This window comes from Neopelma chrysocephalum, unplaced genomic scaffold, assembly GCF_003984885.1.
Source record: "Neopelma chrysocephalum unplaced genomic scaffold, ASM398488v2 Primary Assembly neopelma1_96821, whole genome shotgun sequence".
Taxonomy (NCBI): domain Eukaryota; kingdom Metazoa; phylum Chordata; class Aves; order Passeriformes; family Pipridae; genus Neopelma; species Neopelma chrysocephalum.
In genome coordinates this window covers 1,118,053-1,139,601 of record NW_020925465.1, presented here as the reverse complement: position 1 = coordinate 1,139,601, position 21,549 = coordinate 1,118,053, and the positions used below count along the sequence as shown (strand labels likewise).

At 42.0% G+C, this 21,549-nt stretch overlaps 1 protein-coding gene across 1 annotated transcript; it reads left to right on the top strand.

Moving 5' to 3' along the window:
• Positions 1-11,939: 11,939 nt before the first annotated feature.
• NANS (N-acetylneuraminate synthase) lies at positions 11,940-21,082 on the top strand. Its single transcript, XM_027709684.1, has 6 exons — positions 11,940-12,138; positions 13,565-13,780; positions 17,209-17,308; positions 17,571-17,725; positions 18,751-19,017; positions 20,087-21,082. The coding sequence occupies exons 1-6, from the start codon at positions 12,007-12,009 to the stop codon at positions 20,294-20,296; spliced, it is 1,080 nt and encodes a 359-aa protein (XP_027565485.1). The 5' UTR covers positions 11,940-12,006; the 3' UTR covers positions 20,297-21,082.
• The last annotated feature ends 467 nt before the right edge of the window (positions 21,083-21,549 follow it).

Genomic DNA, 21,549 nt, shown 5'->3' with positions numbered 1-21,549 from the left:
CTTCAACCTGCTGACCACACAGATAGCTTATTGGCACAGCAGAGAGTAGGGGGAGGGGCAAATATTGCTGAAAGGAAGGAGAAAATGACGGTGGCAGCTCCTAAACTGATGCAGTTGCTGCAAGAGGTACCTGTTTAACTCCACTTACATGCTGCCCTAAGTCTGTGTGTATGTTTCATGGTATATTAGAGGTAATGCCACCCAGGCCTATGTTATAGTCCCCTTCAAACACCTTTCAGAAAGAAAGGTTTCCCACGTGATTTTAATGGTGTGAGACAAACCACATGCTGAGTTACACTCTTTCCGCCACCCGTCAGCGTCATTTGCTAGGGGAAAAAAGCACAAGCAAACTCCTGAAGTGTGACAGAATGCTCCCTTCACCTCACTTAGTCAATTAAAACACATGCCTAGTTTCTCCTATGAAAACTCAGTCTGGCATGGCAGGAGGCAAGACTTGCCTGAATTTTGTCTCCTAGGAGAAACACAGCAAGGTCATTTATTTTAAATAATCTCCAGCTGCCACAAGAAAACTAAAGAATTAAAAATAACAGCAGTAAGCAGGCCTATAACTCACAATAGGAGACCATAAAAATGAAATACCATCATGAAGTGCATGCCATGCTCTCACAGAAACTTGCTGACTTTGTCCCATAAGTTCCCCTAATGCACACTCCCCTGTGCATTTTCATCACTCTTTTCTCCTTATGTGTAAACAAAAAGAGAATATCACACTGCTTCCCTTTAACTGTGAATAGTGAATTTTGGACGACAGTCTAGCCACTTCCTCTTTTGCTTTTCCACCACCTCTAAAACCTCGGGGGGATTTCTGATGACTAAATGCCACAAACACAAATAGAACATTGTGATTTAAAATGAAAAGCAAATCCGGTTACTTGCTTGTCTTTATATTGCAGAATAGGGATTAAGGCCTACGAAATATAAGCAGAATTGCAATTTTTCAAATGGCCCAAGAAAATTGTTATCTGTGTTCCACCAGAACGAGTAACTGAATGTTATTTGCCTTAGATGCAAAGAAGAATACAGTGAGTTGTTAGATCTGTTTTGATGATTAATTCGAAAATTTCTCTGTTACCTATAATTCAGATGCACCATGAAGTGCTTTTGCACTGACAAAGCTATTATTATTTTGCTGCTTTCTTAGCCTGCAAAAGAAGTCAAGATACTACCTTTTCTAAAAGCAGGTGTTACTGCTTAGAGATCAGTACAGAACATAAGAGTACTATACCCTTTGCAATTCATCCTTGGTTTGTTGATGGGTCACACTGAGGAGAAGACTTTACTACAGAAATATTAAAGGAATAAACCTTCATGGAAATATGAAATGGCAGTCAGACTACAAAAGAGTTTCAGGATCGTTCCGTTTCTCTCCATTCTTTGAAAGAGAATGACATATAATTGCAATTTCTGTATGTACTGAGATCTGTTTTAGATGTAGTTTTAAAAGACATTTTTGAGCATTTATGAAAACGTGGGTTTACAGTTCTGCACTTCAAACATTAAGGAAGTCATTGTAAGAGTAGTGGGATTTTTATTGACTCTCAGTATGTTTTCCATTTAAGAAATTAAGAAATCATAGAATCATAGAATCAACTGGGTTGGAAAAGACCTCCGAGATCATCAAGTCCAACCCTTGATCCAACATAATAAATAATAAATAATAAATAATTAGTAGAGCAGATGATTCCAGAGCAGAAAATTTAAATGCAAGTCCTTACAGTCTGTAAGTATGCAGATAAGAAAGGCATTGCACAACTGACATCTGGACATGAATCATATCTCAGGAAATCTCTCTGTCTAGGACCTCATTGCACAAGAGCCCACAGTCAATGGCAAGTAGAATGTGAGAGCACTTAATGACTAAGATCTGGTTCAGGTCCCATTGAAGTCAATTAAGTTGTTCCCTCAACCTGCTGATGGGTAGGGACTTTCATGCTGTAGGCAGAAGTTAGGAAAAACTCTTAGCTTTTCAGTTATGAGAACCTAGTATTTTATAACTACTCCTATATCTGAAAGATGGTTGCTACTTCATCAGATTGCTACTCCTTTGCAAGGTACAGCAGCCAGAAAGAACTGCTTTGAGAGGCACATAAATCTAACAGCACCTCTCTGCTCCACAGCAGCTACCATGCACACCACTTCACATCAGTCTGGAAGCTCCCTCAAAGCAGATTTGGAGAGATCACTGCACATACAGTGACTTGGGCACATAAAGCTACAGTTAACAGTTCTACTAAATGGGTTTATGAAGACTAAAGCCCATGAAGAAAACATGCTCACACTTCACTGTCCTTCAGCTCAAGGCCATCTGCACTACAGGCTCATGCTGCAGCTGTTCACCTTGTTTTGATGGGGCTGGAATTAAAGCCAAGCCAGGGTCTATAACTCATATTGACATTAGCAGCTTAAATAAGCCAGCTGCCCACTCTGCCTACCTTGGAAGAGCAAAGAGCAATTCACCTGTACAGACAATCAAACTGGAGCCATGAGCTTATTGTTACAACACCCAAGAGAAGCCAACCTTTAAATCTATGTAGTTCTCATCCCCAGAAGGAAGGTAGTTGTTTCCCGAGGGAAGCTCCTTGAGTGCACTGAGTCACCAGCTAGGCAAGAGGGCTTGAAGCATCTCACCCTTACTTCATATGCATATTGACAAACATGTTCTGCTACAAGACCTCCAGTACCACAGCAAGCCACAGTGCTTTCAATTTATCATGCTGATTTGCTGCCATGAGAATTTAATTAGATGGAGTAATGAGGAGACAATGGGAGTAGCGTCCACAATGTTAAACACAAACATTCCAAGATAAGAGGTGCGGTGCAGCTGCTTTCCAAAGAACATCCAGTAGTAGATAAAATAAGAAATGTACCTACAGCCAATAAACATGTGATGCTGTGGTGCTACTTCTTGCTGCTGTAACAGCTGTGTCTCTAATCATCACAGCGTGCATGGTATTCAAGCAGAATCTGAGTAAGCAAAGGACAGAGATTGTTCCATGCCTAAGGGAAGCATGGAGCTGCACAAAGATCAACAGAGCAGAGGGACAGACTGTCAGAGGAGAACAGTAGGAAGTAATATGACAAGAGTAGCATAAAGAGGGAGGTTTGCAAATATGGGGCCAAGATACTTGAAATAATATTGTTGCCTAAAAGACCGCGGAGAAAAAAGACTCCAGGCCAATTTAGTGTATAAGATAATATAACGAGAGCAGGTCCTTTAATCTCAGGCCTAAGGCCCAGGGAGTATGTACCATGCACACTCCTCTAGACAGTGGTTCTATGATTTTATAAGATCCATCCAATCCCAGATTTGTCCACCCCAGTTCTGCCCCGTTCTACCTCCCGACACGCCCTGTCAGGAATTGGGTCTGGGGGAGTTTGGGACCCCTTCTTCCTCATCTTCATCTTCTTTGCAGCACACACAGTTGTTGGAGTTCCTCCAAAGTTCTGTGCTTGAAGGTTGCTGTGTCTATGTGATATCTTCTGGTCCAGGTATTAGGGTGTTTTTCTACAATTCTACCTTGAAAAGAAGACTAAACATGCTAATGGAATTTTAGAGGGATTGATATGAAATGGGATAATAGTTTTGGGTATCTGTAAACCTTATGCTACAGGGTAAGGGATATAATACAGCTACATTAAAATCTACATTCACCACACATCTACTTCTAAAATCTATAAAAGTTTAAAAATCAAAAAAAAGCTCTGAGGCATCCACATGAATAACAGGATAAGCAATATCATGAAGGTAAAGTCTTGGGAACCTTTTGAATGGATAGAGTGGGGCTGAAGAACCCAGGGAACAGAACACAGTATAGAAGGTTTTTATAAGGAATAAGCCCTTAACAGTGACAGGTGAATCACTGCTTTGGCTGCTTAGTCCAGCCTACTTGTTCAAGCTGAGTCAGAAAACACAGGAATCCCAGTACTGTCTCCAGTCTGGTTTTGAGCACCCTCACAGCAAAAAAATAAATAAATGTTTTCTTGTGCTTAGATTAATTTTTTATTCGTTTTTAAATTTCTGTCCACTGGCTGCTGTCCTATCACTGGGCACTACTGAAAAGAGCCTGTCTTTCTCTTCTTCGTTTTCTCCCATCAGGTTTTTGTACATATCAGAGCGTCCAGCGACAGGCAGGAAGTCCCACAAATAAAAGGCTCTGATGTGTGGGTTCGGCCAGTTTTAAAAAGAACCCTCTCCCACTCCGTGCCCCTCTACATGCGACCCTGCTCCTCCCCACCTTCCCAGGCTCCCCCCACCGCAGAAAAAACAGCAGGGGGGGGGTGTACCCTACCCAGTGCACACTACCCAGTAATTGATATTGGGAATAAAAAGCATTCCAACATCTCTTTTCAAACCTATAACAGGAAGTCAAGTGAAGAAGTCTTTGGTACAAGTGAAAAGCCATTCTTTATTGAGAGGGATTTTTTGTTTTACCTTTCAAATTTAATCGTAACTTTTAGAAGAATTTTAAAAGGTTGTTTGACTACATGGAAAACTGGATAGTCAAGAACTTCTGAAGGATCTGCAAGAATTTTCCCATTTCCCTCCTTTCTGCTGTAGTCAGAAAGTATTTGGACTGAGAGAATATTCCTAAGGTCATTTTTCATCTGCATAAACAATGCCTTCATACAGGGCAGACCTCCTTGTGGTCTCCAACTGAGCACACCAGATGCAACTAATCTAAAGTGCAGGAATTTGGTAATGTCACTACCATGCTCATTAATTTATTCTCTTCTTTTTCTGCAAGTTGAAATCTAAAATATTTCTTTGGAGATGTACACATTCAGGACATCTTCCAGTGGAAAAGACAACAACAATTGCATGATTGGATTCAATATGGAAGGTGTATTCTGAACACACAGCAAGCATCTATTCAACTGCCTTGTCACAATATAAATTAACTTGACTTTTTTTTTTCTCCTTGGTGATCAAAGCATCCATGGGAATGCTTATTTTCCCAGTCAAAGTCAGGAGTTCTCTTTGCTCCTATCACCATACTCACAAGTGTTGAAAACCTATTCACTTGCACCAGCATATCTAGACTCTGATCTGTTGGAGAAAAGAAATCAGATCCAGATTCAAGATACGCCTCTCACAATGGGAATGAAAGCAAATTGTTGAGAACTTGGGACTAACATCTACAAAGCAGCTGGGAATGGGTTTGACTATAACCTCAGCCCACAGACTGTAGTAATGAGGTGGCTCAGGCTGCGATGTCAGCCAGGCAGGCCAGGAGGCTGAGCTGAGACTGGTGCTCCTACAGCACCACTGAGGCAGGACTGACAGACCCCAGCTGAGCTGACATGGGACTGCTGGGAACATGGACCCTGACACCAAGTATTCTGTTTATTCTCACTGGCTTGTGTATCACAGGTTTTCTGCACCACAAACTTTTCAACTGTTACTCTGACAACAGATGTATTGTTTTCTGCCCTATGGCTCTCCCTTGTGCCTTTTACGAGAGTGTGGAGGCTTTTCAAAATAATAATTTACTTTTACATTTACACTTATATTTACATACCTCTCAAAAAGGTGAGAGGGAATTATTCCTCCCTCTCACACTTTACAGAGTGTACCCTCCTCTCTCCTCTGCCCCAACAGAGTAGAACTGAAATACAACCAGATTGGAGTGGATGGTGGTTTTTTATTCCCAGTTCAGAGATGCCAAAGACTAGGTATTTTCTGTAACTCTTGTGTTACTTCAGCACACTTCTCCTAGTCATTTGTAGCTGCAAGAATTCAACAAATCTATAAACTAACTAATACTGCCTTTAATAAGCCAGCTGTAAGAATTCGATTTGGCAATTGGATGTGAACAGCTTGTTTTAGTGATTAGCCCAGTATCATCCAGCAACTTGGTGGCAAAAACAGTGAATCAGAACTGAGTCAATTTAGGGACCAGCTTTTCTCTTCCCTGAAGCTTAGTCACTGTCTCCCTGCTGTCTTCTAAAACCCAGAATATACAGACTAGGAGAGTCGCCTCCACTACATTTGGTACAGTCTGGGGCAAAATTGCTCTTAAGGGGAATATTTTAGTGATTGTTCACTAAGTATGGTAAAAGAGGCAAAAATGATGACTGAAAAACAATCTTAAAACTAGCAGCCCTTATCATCTGAGGGCTTTATAGCCCTAAACACGTGCTTTGTGTCATAGCCCATATCATGTCAAATCAAAGCAGTGCATCCCTGTGATACACAGACTGTTGGAACATAGAGATCTCTGTTCCTTCAGCACAGGAAATGCCTGAAAGAGAGGAGAGAGAAGAAGGGAGACTGAAAAGGGGAAAAATATGCTGATGGTAGGCATCTGACTAATTTCTAAATCTTTACCAATTTTGAATATGTTCTAATGGATCAAAGTCCTTCGCATGTAATATTTTAGGAAGAAAGATTATGTTTAACATCATCTGTTCTGTATCCTTTACAGTCTTTCTCCTGCCTTTTTCTCATGCAGACTTCTTATTTCTAGTCCCATTTATGTCATATTACTCACGGCACTAGGGAAAGAATCTTTGAGTTTTGTGATTCAGTCCCCTCAGCTGCTATTTCCAGCAGCATTTCTTCTGAAACCAGTCTCCTTCAAGTTCCCCGATCCCCCAAATTTCAGTCCAGCTTCTTGGTCTCCTCAGATTTTGGGCTTCACCCCGTTCTCACCAATCCACTGACCCAGTATCAGCCAGGGTCACTCCTTATTCTGTCACTATTCCCTGGTTTCTCCTCATATCCTTTCCCTTCTGAATCCCTTCCCGCCTCTGCAACACTTAGTCCTTGGTTATCAGTAATAGTTGTCTCACTCACATCGTCCCAGCCACCCCTTCCAAATATTTTATCCAATCTCAGTCTCCCACTTCTTCCTATGGAAGTCATTTAAACAGTAGCTTAAACTCTACAAGATCTCGTTACAGGATAAATTGATCCATTGGTGCAATTTACTGAACCATTAGCACATCTAGACTCATTCATAACACACAGGCTTCTTTCAAAGTTGCAAGAGAAAGTTGCACAGAGCGAAAGGGAAGCATACTGGTCATCTTGGCTTGTCAGAATTGGGTGAAAACTAAAATTCAGAAGCTGTGCTGAAATAGAGAAAATCTGCAGAAAACAGATCCTTGCTGTCACCACAAGGAGGTATACTGCCTTGTCACCCTTGTCTGGGTGGCCCAATAAAAATTATACTGTCATTGCTAGTAAGAAACCTAATTCTACCATTGCAAGGCCACAAGAATTGGTAAGCTGTTGGGTTTTTTATTAGCTTGAGTGAATTTACAGTGCAAACTGAAGCTTGGTACCAGGTGCCTTTTGTTATGATGTGGAGTTTAAGTGTGACATAACACCAGAGACCTTGAAAATGTGTATACAGGCTGAAAACTGAAACCACAAGACTATAAACATCTCAGTGGCAGTCAGCTCCTGGTTCTTGAAGAGTTATAACCTTAAATGCTGAGAACACTGCTCTAGACATAACAAAGAGGATAAGGAAGCAGTCAAACAACAGAATGAGCCAAATGAATTGTGTGGCCACAGGAAGATAACACCCACCAGCGTTGCAGAGTATATAGTCCAGGGAAAGGAGACCAAATACTTAAAATCCACTGAGAAACTCAAATATTTTTAAAATGGACTAGATCTTGATATTTGAAAGGAATTCCTGCTGACAAATGGTCGCCATCACTGGGTCATCATGGAATTCTCTTCCTACAAGCTGTGTCAAAGCTTCAAGCACATTATCTGCTTCAAGGATTATGACTCTTCAAATGTCTTTTGTCATGCCAGTCAAGCTTCAGGACTGTATAAAAGTCTGTGTCTGAGTACATAAACTACATGAACTTGTTGTCTCAAGCTTTGTAATTTCTGAATAAAGCATGTAAATTCAGTTTGGTTAGTGTGATAACTGTAAGTGTGACAACTATCACACTGATCAGCCCTGAAATGATTGAGCAATTGCACTAGATAATAGTTGTTGGTCCCTTCCAACTGGAAGTATTCTATTGCATTCTATGTATGCTTCTTATTTTTGTGCATAAATACATCCATAAAATCCTCAGTGTTAGTCTTCCACTGAAATAAAAGACAAACCTCCAACAGAACCAGGATTTTAGACATCACACAGGAATATACAGTTTCACAGAATATAGTGTTGGAATTGGTGTGGCCAGACCCCCACAAGAAAGTGTTAGGTAGTATAAAACTGCTGGGTTGGAATAGTTCTCTCACTGTTGCACAGTTTCTGTACTAATACTATTTGTTTCTCACTTTTGTACTTTACATTAGAAGTATATATATATAGTTGCATATCCTCTTACCTCCACTACTACTGCTTTAATACAGGATAAAGAAAAGCACAGGGGCTCAATCTTCTGTCATTTTTAGACTATGAAAGGCAAAATGGTATTCTGCCCTTGTAAATTTATTCCAGAAGTTAATTATTTGTGTTCTGGAGGCATTTTTTTTCCCTGCTTCTTTACCTGGCGGTTGAACAAGGAACTTGCCCCAGGAAAAAAGGGTGTGTCTATTCTGTGGAGCTGGAGGTAAGCATTTGTGCAGGAAAAACCTAAAGCACCTAAAGAACTTCAAGGAACAAGCTGGGACTTTGAGCCTCAAGCCATGTAGTTTAGTTGGAGAAATTATCACATGGTAGTGTATTAGACTGTAAACTAAAATTGAGTGAGAGGTAGCACACTAGAGACCTGCTTAAAATATTACAAGTAAGAAACACTTACTTAATGAACTGCTCTTTCAATCAGCTAGCTTTTGGGGGAAACTTCCTTATAATTATTCTCAGCACTTATATGCATGATGTATTAAGGTTACACTCACAAATCGTTTTACATGGCCAATAATAGTGTGAGGTTTTTAAATAAAAGGTTAGTTAATTCTTATAACCTTAAAATTCAACAGACTATGGTGTGGCTTTCAACCCTATGTAATTCCTTAAATTCTACTGTTATGGCCCATTGTGGGGTATATTAGTAACTCCTGCAACATAGTTCCAACTTTTTATTCTCTCTCTGGAAAATTTTCATGAAACTATAAAGTATGTATTAGCCATTACACAAAATGCAGCCATTTCTGTAGGGATTATATTTTATTCAGATCTCTTTCAGTAACTATCATTCACTACCCCTAAATAAACTATGCCTGCATTTGTATCCACCTGTGACTGTAGTCAATGTAAATGACCTGGTGAAATGATTAGTAAGAGTTCTGTCATGAAACTTTCCTGTCTATGAGACAGCCTCCAAATGGACCTTTTTTTAGAGAACTGGTTGGGTTTACATGTATACACACATTTTATATTGCCTATAATACTTAATCAGACAAAGCAAAAAACCTATATTTATACAGTGTCCTCTTCTCACCATAATTTACAAAATTCAGTGCTTGGTAAAAGACAGCATCCATTCTGTGTGTCACTTCAGCACTGACACATCATGGTATGCCATTCATCAAAGCCTTTTCTGATCTGAAATTGAGGCAATTTTTTATGCTGTCTCTCATATAGTACTACACAGTTGAGAGTCTGTTGGTTGTGTTCAAGCAGTCACTGCAGTCTCTCAGAAAAATGCAGTTCTCCTTAGGAAACAGCCAATACCAGCATAAAGCCTTACTACACTACTGCAACTGCAGTTGTGCAAAGGACAGTATGTGGTGCTAATATTGTGTGTAGATAAGGCCTTGAGACTCATTTCAGCTTCTCCCCCCTCCAACAACAACAACCACCAAAACCAAAAAACCCAAACAAACAAACAAACAAAACAAAACAAAAAATAAAACAAAAAAAAAAAACAACCAAGAAAGAAACAAACAAAAAAAGACGTGTACCTCAAAATCATAACAATTGAAATAACTGATTTTCAATTCCACTAAAAACCTCACAGACAGGCCCAAAATATCAGAAGTGTGTCTGCATGTCTGTCAGATTCTCCAGCTCCTCCACCTTGCCTAGCTGAGGTGTGGATTCAGGAGTGCTGAGAAAAGGGGCTAACCCCCTGAAGGTGCTGGTTTTTTAAAAGTACCAAAATACAAGGCTATGATACACATAATCAGGTCCTTGGAAGTAGCAAACCTTACCCTGGCTTATTTGACCAACAGATATAACTCTGCTAAATTAATGTTTCTCCTCTTGCCCATTAAGGTATCGTTAAGGAGAAAATTATGTCCCTTTTTTTCCATCTCCATACATTTTGTATTCCCTTTGCTTACTATAGCCCTGATGGCTTCTCATGATATTTCTGATGTATTTTTGTGTTTGTGCAGGATGGATGCAAATAAATCTGTTATATGCTTCTCTAGTTTTACAATGAGAAATCTAGATTTAAAAAAACAAGCTATTGAAGTGTTGCTGTTCAATTTCCTCTGGCATAGTAAGTTTTCTTACAAAATTAATACACTGCTATCACTTGAAAGCAAGAAATGGAGAAAGCAAGCAAGAGCACCCTAACTGTAAAAACGCAGAACATCCTCTGTTCAGAAATACAAACCTTTCCAAAATATGTACAAAAAATGTAAATTTCTCACCTTCCCCACTTCCTGAAAGTAGGAGTGCGTTTGTTGTTTGTTTTGTTTATTGGCTTGTGGTTTGGGGTTTTTTTTCCCATAATATTGGGACTTCCAGCAGCAGAACTGTTGAAACAGCTGCAGTCCTATGTTTTATATCACCAGTATCTGGAGTCCTTCCTGATATTCTCCATCTCATTTCCAAATTTAACCTCACTTCGATCACCTGAAATCCCCTGGCATGGTCTCCTTTCCATTCTAGGAGCACAGTATTATCTATCTCTGTGTGTTCTGTGGTCATATCAGAGATTGCTGGCTACGGTCAACAGAAATGACTGTAGGGACTTTCCTGTCTTCAATGATTTTGATTGTCTAACCATTAATTTGAGCTCCTTACCAAACACAGCTGGCAGCTGCTAGGGGAAATAGAAGCTATTTCTATTTCTGTTTTCTATTTCTATTCTCTACATATCTTCATCATATACAGAATATTAATTCTTAATTTCTGGGGGTTTTTTGATCAAGTCTATTACACCAACACCTAGACTTGGAGCTCTTCAGCAGCCTGTCAAGTAGCCACTACCCACTTTCCCATTTATTTCAGTGTATCATTGAAAGTTTTGTCTGAACCAAATCCCTACAACTACCTCAAAAGGAGATTGTAGCGAGGTGGAGACCAGTTTCTTCTACCACACCTGCAGTGAGAGGAACAGAGGAAATTACTGTAACCTGGGACAGGGGAGATTCTGATTAGATATTAGAAAAAATTTTTCCCTGTCAGGGTGGTCAGACATTGGAATAGGCTGCCCAGGGAGGTGGAGTCACCACCCCTGGAGGTGTTCAAGAGGCGTCCGGATGTGGCAGATCTGGCGGATGTGGTTTAGGGGTCACAGTGGCAGTGCTGGACTGGATGAGCTAAAAGGTCTCTCCCGATCTTGACGATTCTGTGACTATAATTCTGAGTCCTTCTTGTAGATCCTCTCTGTATCAACGCATCTTCACGGTCTCTTAGGTGCGGCTCCCAGCTAGTTTGTGTTTCCTGGGAAATGGCGTTCTGCCCGCACCCAAAGCGCTCCTTCGGCGAGTGTGGCGGTGCCCCCCGCCGCAGGCGCTCCGGGACCACGGGATCTGCGGCGAGCCCTGGGAACGGCCACGGCCACGGCCACTGGCCCGGACACGGAGATGGACACTAGCCCGGATAAGGGCGGGGCTGGTTGCCCCGCCCAGCCCAGCCCCGGGCTCTGCCTCGGCCCCGCCCCCCCGGCCCCGCCCCTCCTCATGGCCCCGGCCCCGCCGCGGCGCCACGGCGCCCCCTGCCGCCCGCCTCCTGCCAGGCACTGGCCAATGGGAAAGGCGGCCACGCCTCCGGTGGCGCTGATTGGCCGCGGCTGGGAGGGTGTCGCCGCGGGTGGGGGAGCACCGGCGCAGTCGCGGGCGGGCGGGCGGAGGAGGTGGTGCCGTCTCGCGAGTCGCAGTGTCGGCGTGTCACAATGCCGAGGGAGATCGAGCTGTGCCCCGGGCGGCGCGTCGGCGGCGACCAGCCGTGCTTCATCATCGCCGAGATCGGGCAGAACCACCAGGGCGACCTGGAGATCGCCAAGCGCATGATCCGCATGGCCAAGGTGCGCGCGGGGAGGCGAGCGAGCGAGCGAGCGCGGGCCCCGGGGCGCTGCCGGGGGACGCGCCCGCGGGGAGCGGCTTCTCCTTCGCGCGGTGGTGCCGCTCGGGAGGAGCGGGGTGACTTGCTGGAGCAAGCTCATTCCTGAAGCAAAGTGTCTGCAGCGAGACCCTTGCGCTCGACTTTGGGGAAGGGTCTGGAGCGCGTGTCCTGTGAGGAGCGGCTGAGGGAGCTGAGTGGTTTAGCCTGGAGAAAAGGAGTCTTTTAAAGGGGAGTTGTGTCGCTCCCTACAGCTACCTGAAAGGAGGCTGTGGCCAGGTGGGGGTCGGCCTCTTCTCCTAGGCAGCCAGCGACAGGATGAGAGGACAGAGCGTCAAGCTGTGCCAGGGGAGGTTTAGATTGGGCATAGGAAGAAACTCTTCATAGAAGAGTGATTAGACACTGGAACGGGCTGCCCAGGGAGGTGGTGGAGTCACCGTCCCTGGAGGCCTTTAACGACAGGCTGGACTGTTTAAGGAAAGGCTGGACATGACACTCAGTGCCATGGTCTTGTTGACATGTTGGTGTTTGGCCACAGGTTGGACTCAGTGATCTCAGGTCTTTTCCAACCTAATTGATTCTGTGATTCTGTGTGACAGCACAGCCCTGCAGCTGTGGTGTGAGGGAATTTGGGAAGAATCGGGCAGCTGCTGAACCATTTCTGATGAACCTCCAGTTTGACCTGGTTGCATTAGGGTTTTTTTCAGGTAATGCTTGTGCCAGCCAGGAAGACAGCCAGGCTGCTTTGAAATTCGATGTTATACCTGTTAGATAGAAAACGGTACATCACTGAAGAACAGCTCAGAGCTGTAACTGTGGTGTAAGTGCAAAGTAGTGTAATGAGGATATGTCTTTACTCTGTGTCACTTCCAATGGATTATTATCCCAGGAGGTGTTCACGAGGCATCTGGATCTCGCACTGGCTGATTCAAGGGTTACAGTGCTGGGTGGATGGTTGGCCCAGATGATCTTGAAGGTCTCTTTCAACATTGATGATTCTGTGAATTTCACATTCAGATTCCTTGTTCCACAGAATCCTGTGTCTTGTTTTAATGTAAAATTATAAAGTGACAGCTGAGCTTGGAAAAAAAACACCACAGAAATCAGCTCCTCAAATAAGTGGCATTCATAGCAAGAGGCTCTGCAGTTTTGTAGGTTTAGTATGATGTCCCTCTAGACTGCTGCTCTACTAAGTATTGAAGTAAAAGGGTTTATATGTCTGCAGGTCCTCAGTCACTCTGTGTTCATTACGATTTCTGTGATTGCTGTGATGATACTGTGAAAACTCCACAGCAAGTGAGCACATTAGTTGCTGAGTTCTTGAGTTCACACTCAGGATGAGTGCAGTTTTTCTTGCACTTCCACTCAGTGTGCACCAGCTTCTTTTGCAGGAATGTGGAGCAGACTGTGCTAAGTTCCAGAAGAGTGAACTGGAGTACAAATTCAACAAGAAAGCCTTAGAAAGGCCCTACACCTCTAAACACTCCTGGGGAAAGACCTATGGGGAGCACAAGCGCCACTTGGAGTTTAGCCATGACCAATACAGAGAGCTAAAGAAGTATGCAGAGGAGATTGGCATTTTCTTCACAGCTTCTGGCATGGATGAGGTATGTAAGCCATACTGGAATGACAGTGGGAGTCTGGTTGTTCTGTCTGTTGGGTATTGTTAGGTGTGATAATTCTTGCATAAAAAGAATATGTGGATGATGAATTTCTACATGAGAGGACTAGAGTAATTTGCCAGTTCACCTGTATGATTGAGTAGATGGCTGAACACTTTGGAAGACTTGCTGTGTGCACTGCTACTACTGTTTATACACAGTAAATAATATCAGAGACAAGGTCTCAGTTTGAACTTCATAAACAATCAAGGCTTTAAGAGTTTAGATCAAGTCAGTGTGATCTGATAGCTCTCCAGTGTTGTCTGGTATGGTGGCTCCAAGAATTTCAAACTTCCTTCTGTATTTAAACCAGATTCCTTTCTTAACCTAATCCAAATTTCCCACTTCTTTTCCCCCTCTTTGCTGTTTACTAGGACCCTGTTGGTGTTTCTAAGCAGCAGAAATGTTTATACCCCTTTTTTTTTATTAATCTCATTGAGAGGGCCCCACCTTGCCCTGTTACTCTGAAGCATTTACTGATTTTTGCCAGTGAGCTCTTGAACAGTCAACTCCACCTTGAGCTTGTCAACTGCATGAAGCTCATCTGCTGCTGTTCCCCCTTAAGATGTGAATACTTCCAGCTGGGCGTGTTGCTCGTCTCAGAATAGTGTTAGTTACAGTATTAAGAAATGCAACACAAATTTGAAATGTGTAAACTGGAAAGATCAGGTAACAGTTGAACTTCAGTGTAGATCAAAGATTACAGATTGCTTTACTTTTCTTTGTGGCCTAGAAAACACAGAAAAGCAAACTGAAAGAGACCCTAGCAGAAGTATGCTAGCCACTCTGCATATGGCAGATCAATGTCCGTGGCTTCCTGCAAGTAGCCTCATCCAGGATGGGATAAGGGTGTGATTTACTTAATATTTTAAGGTCATCTGTTCAGTGCCTCACTCTCTTACCATCAGAGAGAATTCCTAATGTGTTAGGGTTATCTCCTTCCTCATAATTTTTTGTCCTGCCTTATCTGACGTAAAAGTTCATACTTGTAGCTCCTCTCTGATAATTGAACGCAATAATTATTGCACCTCTTCTCTCTTGTAATCTCTGGTCTAGGCAATTTCAATTCCTTCAGCCTTTTTATGCTGTCTTTTCTAGTCCTCTGGCCATTCTTACTGCTGCTATCAACTTACTGTGCTATTGACCAAATTCCTTGAGTTGCTGTGCCTCTTCTGAGGTGGTACAAGCACCAAATATCATAAGGAACTACTTCAGATGCGTGATAGACAAAAAGATGTTTTGTGTGTATGGCAAAAGCTCAGTGCCATGGATTCAGAAATAGATCTGTGAAGAGAGAGTGGTGCCATGTTTTGTTTGTCACGTCTTCATGTGTAGAAGACCTGCTGAAAACCATGTACTCCTTTAACAAAGGAGTAATTGAACCCAGGATTCTTGGACTTCTGTATCTGGGATCTTAAAGACCCATATGCCTTTGCAGGGGAAGAAAAAACCCACACTCCTTCTTGGATGTTAAAACCTCTGGGTTTTAAAGGCTATAGTGCAATACAGAACACCTTTCATATGCAGCAGCTAAGATCACTTTCTGCCTCTGGGATCCCTCTTTCTCTTTGCTGTGCTCCATTGTGTGTGACCTTATCAGCTAATTAACAGAACTGATACATGTTTGTGCCCTCTTGTTTGAACAGTAATTACATTACACATCTCTTAAGATTTCTGGTGGCATTTCTGCAAGACATGGGTTTGGAACTTAAGGAAAACATTGCATAAATTGACATCATAAATCCTCAAGAATATGTTAACTTCTTTAAATTTAACATAATCTCTGGAACTCCAGCTATGTCAAAGAGGTTAAATTGTGTGTTAACTATATGAGGAAATCAATGAACTGATGTGTGAAGTAAATACAAAGGCTATGAATAACTTCTTTATCTATTCTGTTCCAGTGTGTACTGGAGACAAAACAGGATCTCATTGAACCACTCCCTTTAATGTCATTCCTTTTGCTTGAAATTACTTCCTGATCCTTGAATCTCCTACAGAAAAGCTGCCAATTTTCAAGAGATATTTACCTAATGAAGAGTGGCTTTAGATATGAGGTCTATTCTGTTATATTTCATTTTGTGCCATCTCCTGAGATTAGATCTGTGGGGGTTTAATATAATGTATTCATTGTCTTTATGCACAATACATTTTAATGAATAAACTATATTAAAGAGATGTTATACATCCTAGGTACAAGAAATTGCATCTCCATCATACTGATGATAGAAAAATTAGACCAAATAAGATGAGTTTCTCCTCTGGACATTAGCACTCTTTCTCTGGCACTGAGTAAATTTAACTGCAACAAGGAAAGAGCTGAAGAAATTAAAAGTGTTTGTGGGTGATTGATGGGGAACAAAGGTGACTACTTAATTGTTTTCCCTGGAGGTGAAATGGAGGATTTAAATATCTCTTGCCTTTAATAGGTTTGCAATTAGAATTTTCTTCCTTGACAATACTAATTTTTAAAAGGCCCTTACTGATGTAAAAACCAGTTTTCAGGGAGCCTCCAGTAATTCCTGAATTGTCTTCAAAATAGCACACTTATTTTTAGGCAAAAGAAGAGTATAATTAGCAGTTGAGTAAACTGCTTGATAGCCTTTTCTTTGGCATATTTTATTTTCTAGTATCTCTCCTAGAAGCAAGCCCATTTTGTATTTCCCTTTTTGGGTGCTTCTTTTTTTCAGGTGCTTATTTAATATGCTGTGGTAGTTTGGCCTAGGCCTTCCTTGGTGACCAGCTTGTAACCAAGGAAGTGCCCAGATTTACCCGGTACAATTTTTCAGTGTGGCAGATCCATTCAGGAAAACTACCTGTAGTTTTAAACTCTCTGTGGTTTAATATTTCTGACCTGCAGGAAGTGTGTGGCTGGAAGACTGCCTGCGTGCCTGTAACGCATTCCTTCAAAGGGCAAGCTCTCATCTGCAGGTAGTTGCTCTCTCTGGTAGTGCTAAAAAAAAAAAAAAAAAGCAAGAATGCTGTGGCCCACAAGTTCATCCTTATGTTAGAGGAGCAGTGGAACTCTCCTGTACTAAGCAGCAGTTCCTACAGCTGGCTGACCAGCTGTGGCTGGGAGACCAAAGAGGCTGCCTTCCAACCGTGATCCCAGTCAAAAACCTGTAGAGAAATAGTACAAGTATGAAAGAAGGCACCATAATTATACTTTCACCTGGAGGGAAAGCAGAAACCAATATCCTCAGGACAGCAAATGTTACTTCAGGAGCAGTGTATTGTGGGGAGATAACTATAATATCTACCTATTTAACTCAGCCTTGGTTTTGCTATTCTGAAGGGTTATTTCCTGGCACAGTGGTTCTTTATCCTTTGATCCAGCTGGTGTGTTAAAATGCAGTGACTTCTTTTCCTTGTAGATGGCTGTGGAATTTCTTCATGAGCTGGATGTTCCATTTTTCAAAGTAGGATCAGGAGATACAAATAATTTTCCATATTTGGAAAAGACTGCAAAGAAGGGTAAGCATTTTCTTTGAGCCATCTTGGTAAACATCACTGTGTCTCAGTACATCAGTTATTAGATCTTTCATCCAGTTGATTTTTGGGAAAAAATCTGAAGTTTCTTTAGAAGAAACTCAACCTCAGGCTTGGGGAAAAAAAGGTTCACCCAGCATTCTTTTCTAGTTTTACTGGATTAATTCACTACTAGAGCTTAACTTAATCTTGTGTAGCTTTCTTGCAGGCCTACGGCAAAATTTTTGTGTTATCTTCTAATGGCTAGGTCGCCCAATGGTGATTTCCAGCGGCATGCAGTCCATGAACACAATGCATCAGGTTTATCAGATTGTGAAGCCCATCAATCCAAACTTCTGCTTCCTGCAGTGCACCAGTGCTTACCCACTTCAGCCAGAGGATGTCAATCTCCGTGTTATATCGGTCAGTGAGTAACCCGTGCGTAGGGTGGCAGAGAAGGGCTGTGCACTTCTGCTGAGTTGCACTTCCAGATCTTTGGCATGCTGGAATTTGCTTCTGAGAAGTTAGAAGATGTATCGTGTTCCTCTAATTCATGCAAGCGTTGAACTAAAAACACCCAAAAGATCCTTTTTTTATCAAAACTCATCTTTGAGGAATATGATAAAGGATATTACTGGAGTATTCACAGCTCAACAGAGGAAAATATGACATTTGGTTAACAGGTTAACCCTGTGCTTTATAGTGCAAAGAAAAATTATGTACCGTTAAGAAAGTGCATGGAAGTGAGAACATAACTCTAAATAGGGAGCTAGACCAGCAACTTCTGGTCAAAAAGCTTCATGTGAGTATCAGAGTAGAGAAGAAAATGGATTAGACCCTGGTACAGTTCCCTTCACTGGAAATATTACTTGGATATGCCTAATAATGATGTAAGAAAGTTTTCCGAAATTGGCCAGTGTTTAAGCACCAGCTTAGATTTATGCACATGTAGTATGTTATTGCAACATTGCTGCATTTAATTGCCTTTAGGATTGGGTGACTGTCCCCTATGTATGGATTAAAAGATTGCTTCAAAATTGAAACACAGAGTTGAAGAAATCTGCTTTGCATATAGGTTAAGTTTTACCAGTCCACTGGGTTCTTGTGTGAAAATAGAATGTTACTCTATTACTGTTAGTTACAGTAATGTAGGCTTTGAAGACCTGGAATAGTAGAACTGAATTAAAAGGAAAAACATTAAGTTGTAGAAAAGAACATACCTCCTTTTTCGTGTTAGTATTGATAATGTTAGTGAAATTCGGAACGTGGCAATTGGTAATGCAGTGTGACTTGTTGAATGTAAAAAAATGTATTCTCAGCATAACCAACTGCTTGTTTTGTGGCACAATAATTGCCCTTGGGTTTTTATTGCAGTTATCACTGTTAAATTTGCTTTGTCTTTGAAATTGCTACCTTGGTAATTAAGACCATCTCTGTTGTGATTCAAGGCGTATCAGTCAGCTTTTCCTGATATCCCCATCGGCTATTCGGGACATGAAACTGGCATAGCCATTTCAGTGGCAGCTGTTGCTATGGGTGCTAAAGTAGTGGAACGCCACGTGACCCTTGACAAAACATGGAAAGGAAGCGACCACCAGGCATCTCTGGAGCCAGATGAACTGGTGGAGTTGGTGAAAGCCATCCGTACTGTGGAAAAAGCAATGGGTTCTCCAATCAAACAACTCTTGCCCTGTGAAATGGCTTGCAATGAAAAGGTAACTTTTGCTTTTGATTCATGTAAACCTGCAGCTCATTTAGACCTATAGCTTATAATCTATATTCAGAAAAATAGCTTGCTGTTTGTTTATTGCAGTAGTGTTTCTGCCTCTGCACTCAAAAAATTTCTCACTGCGTTACGTTGGCAGTTTTGAGTATAATGGAGTTCTGTGTTTATCGTCCAGTAGTTAACTAAGTTGAGTAGAAATATGGAATCATTTAGGCTGGAAAAGACAGTTAAGATCATCGAGTCCAACTGCTAACCTAACACTGCCAAGTCCACCACTAAATCATGTTCCTAAGTGCCACATATGTTTTAAATAACTCCAGGGATGTTGACTCAACCACTTCCCTGTTCTGGACTGTTTCAGTGCTTGATAATCCTTTTGGTGAAGGAATTTTTCCTAATATCCAATCTAAACATCCCCTGGCACAGCTTGAGGCCATTTCCTCTTGTCCTATCTCTAGTTGCCTCATAGAAGAGACTCACCCCCAGCTGGCTACAACCTGCCCTTCAGGCAGTTGTAGAGAGCAGTAAGGTCCCCCTGAGCCTCCTTTTCTCCAGACTGAACAACCCCAGCTCCCCAGCTCTTCATAAACCTGTTCTTTAGACACTTCACCAGCTTCGTTGCCCTTCTGTGGACTCAAATCCAACACTTCAATGTCCTTCTTGTAGTGAGGGGCCCAAAACTGGACGCAGTATTCAAGAGCGGCCTCTCCTGTGCCAAGTACTCAGTAACAGTAAAGGGAATAATATGTCTCTATGACTGTATATGAGCTGCTTTTACATTAAGCTAAAATACCAGTCCTTCTAATCAGATTCCCTCCATTGTGATTTCGGAACATTCCAGTAAGCCACCATACAGTTTCAGAAAGGATCTGGATGTTCCCGGCAGCCCAATTACAGTGAAGGTTTCCATGGCTAACTCAGCTTTCATTTGGAATAAGCAATGCAGAGGGCACAACCTGTTCCCAAATAACCGCAGAATATTTTTTATCCTTTTTTCGTATACTAAGCCTAGCAATGTGTTTGACTTAAAACTTTTTTTCCCCACCCCTCCCCTGTAGCTGGGAAAGTCTGTTGTGGCGAAAGTGGCAATTCCTGAAGGTGCCGTCCTGACACTCGACATGCTGACCGTGAAGGTGGGAGAGCCGAAGGGATTTCCCCCAGAATCCATCTTTGATCTGGTGGGCCAGAAGGTTAAAAAAAGTATCGAAGAAGATGAAACCATCACTGAGCAAGTAGTGGAAAATCATGTAAAAAAAGTGAAGTGCTAAACCAAAGCACTCCACTCCATGTTTCATGATGTACTACTGCACAGCATATTTAAGTGTAGCAAAGAAAGGGGCATAATTATGGGGATCCAAGCAGGTTAGCATTTTCAGGTTCTCATTAGTAGGAAGTTTCTGAAGCAAGGGGATATAAAGTATGAAGAGCATTTTATTAGAAACTGTATAGCATTGTGCCTAGGAAATACCGTGCTCCTCCCTTCTCCATTCCACTTAACTTAGATTAATTCGGAGTTCTGCCAAATCTGAGACCACAGTCTGTGATTTCTGGCTTCCCTTTCTGTTAAGAATACAGTAAATCATAAGAATTTTTCGTACTAGAAAACTTTCTACTAGAACAACTTCTGAGTTGTTCTAACCCCTTATCTTTTGATATTCCTTTCTTTTCTGCCCACTTGCCTCACCCCTGTAATAGCAGGACTCTATCTGGAGTTGAAGGCAGCTAAGTGAAAGTTCACATACCCTGAACAGAAAACTACACATGCAACCTGATGAATTTTTCTCGAGATGAAAGCCTTAAGATGAAAAGACTTGTGATAAAACAGTGGGTTGCAGGAATCTGCACTCTGTGGGAAAATGGGCTTCTTGAGAAATGTTTTCAAGAGACAGTACCAAGAAAGGAAGCATACTGGATATGTAGAATGGTCCCATTTAAGGGGCAAGAGAACCTTTTTGTGAACTGAAAGGCAGGAGGGCAAGCCAGACAGATTAAGCAGGTGAGAAAAGTAGCTCTGACATGAATCAGTGGAAATAAACTTAACCTATGCTTTAAAATTTGTCAGAAGCATCCGTTGTGAGCTGAGTGAAGACTAGATCTTAAATCAATTCTGCAGAGCATTTGGATACCTCTGTTTGGACCTGGGAGGGGGGTAAACTTCTCAGGTAGGAAGCCAAATGCTGGTGAAGATTGAACAGCCCTTTTCCTGTACTAACAAGCAAATACATTATGTTAGGGTTTTTCCCTGAACACTGGAGTTTGAGATGGCCAAGGCTGACTGCCTGACTACATGTGCTGGTTTAAAAGTTAACCAGCAGGGGAAATGAACTCAACTGCTGGTGGGAGAGCTGCTGCAGTCTGGTCAGAAAGTGGTGATTGCAGTTCAGTTGACGGTGGTGGTCTCAGTCTGGTTGAGAGCAGTGAGCTGCAGTCTTCCTCTGGATCCCACGAGTGGTGGAAAGGTTCTGAAAATTCCCAGTTCATATATTCACCAGCTCAGGTGGGAGTGCTCAGTCCCTCCCTC

What these genes read in the sequence shown, in the direction of transcription:
- NANS (XM_027709684.1), top strand. Translation starts at nt 12,007, where the DNA reads ATGCCGAGGGAGATCGAGCTGTGCCCCGGGCGGCGCGTCGGCGGCGAC. An exon ending in GCATGATCCGCATGGCCAAG is followed by an intron (nt 12,139 to 13,564) that starts GTGCGCGCGGGG and finishes CTTCTTTTGCAG; the next exon opens with GAATGTGGAGCAGACTGTGC. An exon ending in TCAATCTCCGTGTTATATCG is followed by an intron (nt 17,726 to 18,750) that starts GTCAGTGAGTAA and finishes TTGTGATTCAAG; the next exon opens with GCGTATCAGTCAGCTTTTCC.